We start from the raw sequence: 4,230 nt of genomic DNA, 5'->3' as shown, positions 1-4,230 counted from the left end.
TGTTCCTAGCTTTTCTGTAATGAAGTTTATAGTCCTTGGTTTTAGTCCATTAGTTGTCAGTCTTCTAAGACACTGTACTTTCATCACGTGACTGGGTGGTGGTTGTTAGGTGCTGTCACGTTGAGTGCAACCCATAGTGACTCAGTGAACAAGAGATCTGAACCCTGTCCTATCCTGTACCAACATCATTTTCTGATACAGAAGAACCCTTTGTGTTGCATAGTAGAGTGGTTCAGGGGTGGGGTGGTGGGGTAGTGGGACAGTATAACAATGAAAGAACTTTTTTGCAAAGAAAAAGCAAACTTGGGGGAAGGGTGAGAGGAGGACAGGCAGGAAATTGTGCAACAATGAATGAATGGAAATCCAAGTTCTTTATAACCTTTCATTAAAATCTTAAAAGGAAAAAAAAAGAAAGAAGAACCCACTGTGGCAGTCACTATGTCAGTCTACCTGGTTGAGGATCTTTTTCTCTTTCACTGACCTTCCACTTTTCCCAGCGTGATGTCCCTCTCCAAGGAAAATCTTCTCCTAGCACCATGCCCAAAATATGTGAGATGAAGCTTTATCTTATTTGCCTCAAAGAAACACTCTGGCTACACTTCATCCAAGACATATTTGTTTGTTCTTTTGGCAGTCCATGGAATATTCAATATTCTTCTCCAGCACCACAGCTGAAAAGGCATTAATTCTTCTTCTACCATCCTTATTCATTGTCCAGCTCTCAGATGCAGTGCAAGAGATCAGAAAGACCTGAATCATATGCACATTAGTCCTCAGTTTGACATCATTGTTCCTCAATAATTTGGAGAGGTCACTGACTGCACACTTTCCCAGTGCAGTATGTCTCCTGATATCCTGACTGCTGGTAACAAGGACTCTGAAAACTCTATAAACATGACAATTCAGAATTCCCAACATGGGGCAAATTTAACAACTTCTGTGTCTAAGGTATGCCTGATCCAGGCCATGGTCTTCGTAATTACTTGCTGTGCATCAGAGAGCTGAACAATGACTGAGGATGACAGAAGACCTGATGCCTTTGAGCTGTTTCGAAGAAAAGTGCTGAATATCCCACATAATCCCAAAAGAATAAACAAATATGTCTTGGAGGAGTTGCAGCCAGAGTGCTTCTTGGAGGCAAAGATGATGAAGCTTTGTCTTACATACTTTGGGTATGTTTGCTAGGAGAGGTTATTCCTTGGAAAGGGACCTCATGCTTGGGAAGCTGAAGTAATGATGACAGAGAGGAAGACTTTCAATGAGGTAGGTTGGCACAGTGACTGCAGCAGTGGGCTTGAGTGTGTCAGATTGTGAGGATGACACTGGATAGAACAGGATTCAGATCTGTTGTTCACAGGATCGCTGTGAGTAGTACTTAATTTGATTGTACCTAACAACAAAAACAAAGGGCATTGAAGCTCTGGTAGCCTACTGCTAAGAAGCTGCACTGTAATCCCAGTGGCACAGAGTTTGAATCCACCAGCTGCTCTACACAAGTATGTGTATACTCCTTTCTTGCAATTTACTACCTCTACTGGCAGTAAATCTGCTGGAGGGTCAGCTGTGTTTGGTTCTGACTCCATGGCACACAAAACAACGAAGGAACTGGATAGCTTACTAATAATGTGAATAAAGTAAATGGCACCTCTTGGATAGGCCCATGCAGAAAAGATCTTTAGAATACTAATGTGGACTTTGTCAGTTTTCCCATCCTGCTAGCTTTAAATTGAGGTGGCCCAGAGTTTGTAAAGGGGAATATCACAATTTAGAACCCTTGGAGTACTATGCTGCATTGAAAAACAAAGAACTCATGAAATATTATTCAAAATGGGTGACGCTGGAGGACATAATGATGAGTGAACTATATCAGACACAGAAGGACAAATACTGCATGGTGTCGGGGTTGGGGTGAGACTGAGAAAGATGGGATAAATTATGTGTACTGCATTGAAACAGATGCAGGAGAGAACTGTTTAAAAAGGTTATATGATTAGATAGTATTGTCATGACAGGAGTCCAGAATGAAGGCTGCATAGTGGAGTGGACTTGGGGGAGGGATTGTAGAACAGTGAAAGAATTTTTCTTTTTTTTTTTTTTTAAATAATTTTACCTTTTTTTAAATTTTATTTTTATTTTATTGGTTTTTTTTTGTGCATGTACCATCACATCAGATCTGACAGGTACAGGAGGAGATTGTCCCTCTTTCTCCAGTCAAGCATCTGGCGGATTTGAACCGTGCACCTCTGGGATTGCAGTGTAGCTTCTTGCCACTAGGCCACCAGAGTTCTCTAAGAATTTTTGTTTTAAAAACTTTTCAAAGAGAAGAATGAACTGGAGGGGAGGGGTGGGCAGAGAGAAAAGTGCAACAGTGAATGAATGGAAATCCAAAATCTCTGTAAATTTCCATTAAAATAAATAATAATTTACTAATAATAATAATTATAAAAAGAGAATGTTAAAAAATAAAATTAAAAACAATAAGGAAGACCCTTGATGAGATGGATTGATTCAGTGACCAGGGTAATCAGGGTAGGTGTGTCAGAGACAGTGAGATTGGCAAAGGATAGAGCAGGGTTTAGGGCTGTTGTACATGGGGTTGCTATGAGTTCAGGCGATGTATCAGTATATTACAGCAACAACAACAACAAAAACAATGAGGAAGAACCAAACTGTATAGCACATCCTTTGGGCCTGAAATCTCAGTTTGAACCAGAGAGGGAGAGCTGTGTTAGGAGAGAGATAGCAAGAGGGAAAGACTGTGGCTGAGGTGGTAGCATCGGAGGTGGCCAGGAATCAGAACCTAGTTTAATACAGTGCTTGCTAGTGAAGTGGGTTCTTTTGAGCACTTGTGGCAGCCTGGTCCATTGATCCAGAGAGTTAGGTCAAGCATCTTCAGATGTAGGCTTATAAGCAGAAAGGATGCAGCATGTCACTGGCAGAACTAAAGGAGCTATGTAACAGTTGCCCAAACAGGGCTGGTCAACACCATGAGATTGAGAGAGAGAAGCCTGCTTGCAAGCATAGTTGCAAAGAAAGAGGTTGTATCCTCAGTGTTTCTGTGCCTCAATTATACCCCAGTAAATCTCAAACAAACTTCAGATTATTCTCTGTGAGTTCTGTATGAACATTATAACTAATTATTGAATCTGATAGAGAAATAGTGAGGACATTGAGAGCAGATTAGTGTCAGAATTGATAGAAGATGTGGAGTGTGGAGAGACATCCTACATCTTAGAAATAAGCTCTGTGCTGTTAATGATATTGTGTAGAATTTCCACTTGTAGTTGTGTAATTAGAGAAAGTCAGATACTGCTCCCCCCAGTACTTGTCACACTATTTTTACAATAGTAATGAACTTTGTCTGTGTCATGTTTCTTTACTATTTGTTGTGTGTGGTCAAGTTAGAAGTGACTGATAGCTGACAGTGCAGCAGCTTCTCAGAGGCTGTAAATAACGTAGGAGGAGATTTCATCTTTCTCTGATAGAGCAGCTGAACTGTCTGCCTTTGGTTCTATTTCTTTAGATAAAGTAGTAGTTCTGCTTGTCACCACTCATTGTCCATAAACTATAGTTTTCCCGATGAAACAATTTCATTATAAATTCCATGCAATCAAAATTTTGAGTGAATATGTGAATTATTATAATTATTTGAATTTACAATTTCATTGTAGGTACAGCAGTTTAAACAGGATCCACGCCCCACAACATGTCTTCACTCTGTTTTCAATGTGCACACAGGAGATGAATTTTTTTCCTATGAAGAATATGGTCATCTTCAGGTAAAGAGAGATTATAAATTTTTCATCTTCTCTATTTATGCTTTACACCACAGAATATTTGAGAGTAGTAGTTGTTTTTCTTAAAAAAAATATTATTTCATAGATTTATCAGAAGTACAGAATCAACAGTGAAATGGACAAAAAAGTGAAAAGCCAGCCACCAAGGTTGATATAGTTATTATGATTTAATCAGTCTGAGGACAATTGATGAATTACAACATTATTAGTATTTAAAAGAAAGAAGGGTATAGCTCTTTCAGTCAGAAAAGCTTTTATAATCACGTTTAGAAGAATTTTCAGTACTTGGAAACTAGGGAAGAAAATGGTGTTATCAATGATATCAAGGTTCATTTAAAAATATAGTAATGTTCAGTGAAGCCAAGAGTTTACCAATGCAATATGATTAGATTCCTTACATTTCATACTTGTGTCAAGAATTTAGTTTTATATT

At 38.9% G+C, this 4,230-nt stretch overlaps 1 protein-coding gene across 2 annotated transcripts in view; it reads left to right on the top strand.

Moving 5' to 3' along the window:
• PHKB (phosphorylase kinase, beta) overlaps window positions 1–4,230 on the top strand; it is a 206,318-nt gene that overhangs the window by 59,665 nt on the left and 142,423 nt on the right. For both annotated transcript variants that reach the window (XM_006887813.1, XM_006887814.1), the window contains exon 5: window positions 3,672–3,779. In XM_006887813.1, the coding sequence (XP_006887875.1) occupies window positions 3,672–3,779 (108 nt within the window). The remainder of the gene's footprint in view (window positions 1–3,671; window positions 3,780–4,230) is intronic.

Source organism: Elephantulus edwardii, unplaced genomic scaffold (genome assembly GCF_000299155.1).
Source record: "Elephantulus edwardii isolate Elephantulus edwardi_28Jun2011 unplaced genomic scaffold, EleEdw1.0 scaffold00062, whole genome shotgun sequence".
Taxonomy (NCBI): domain Eukaryota; kingdom Metazoa; phylum Chordata; class Mammalia; order Macroscelidea; family Macroscelididae; genus Elephantulus; species Elephantulus edwardii.
Note: the sequence above shows the minus strand (reverse complement) of the source record. Positions and strands in the feature narration are given on the sequence as shown.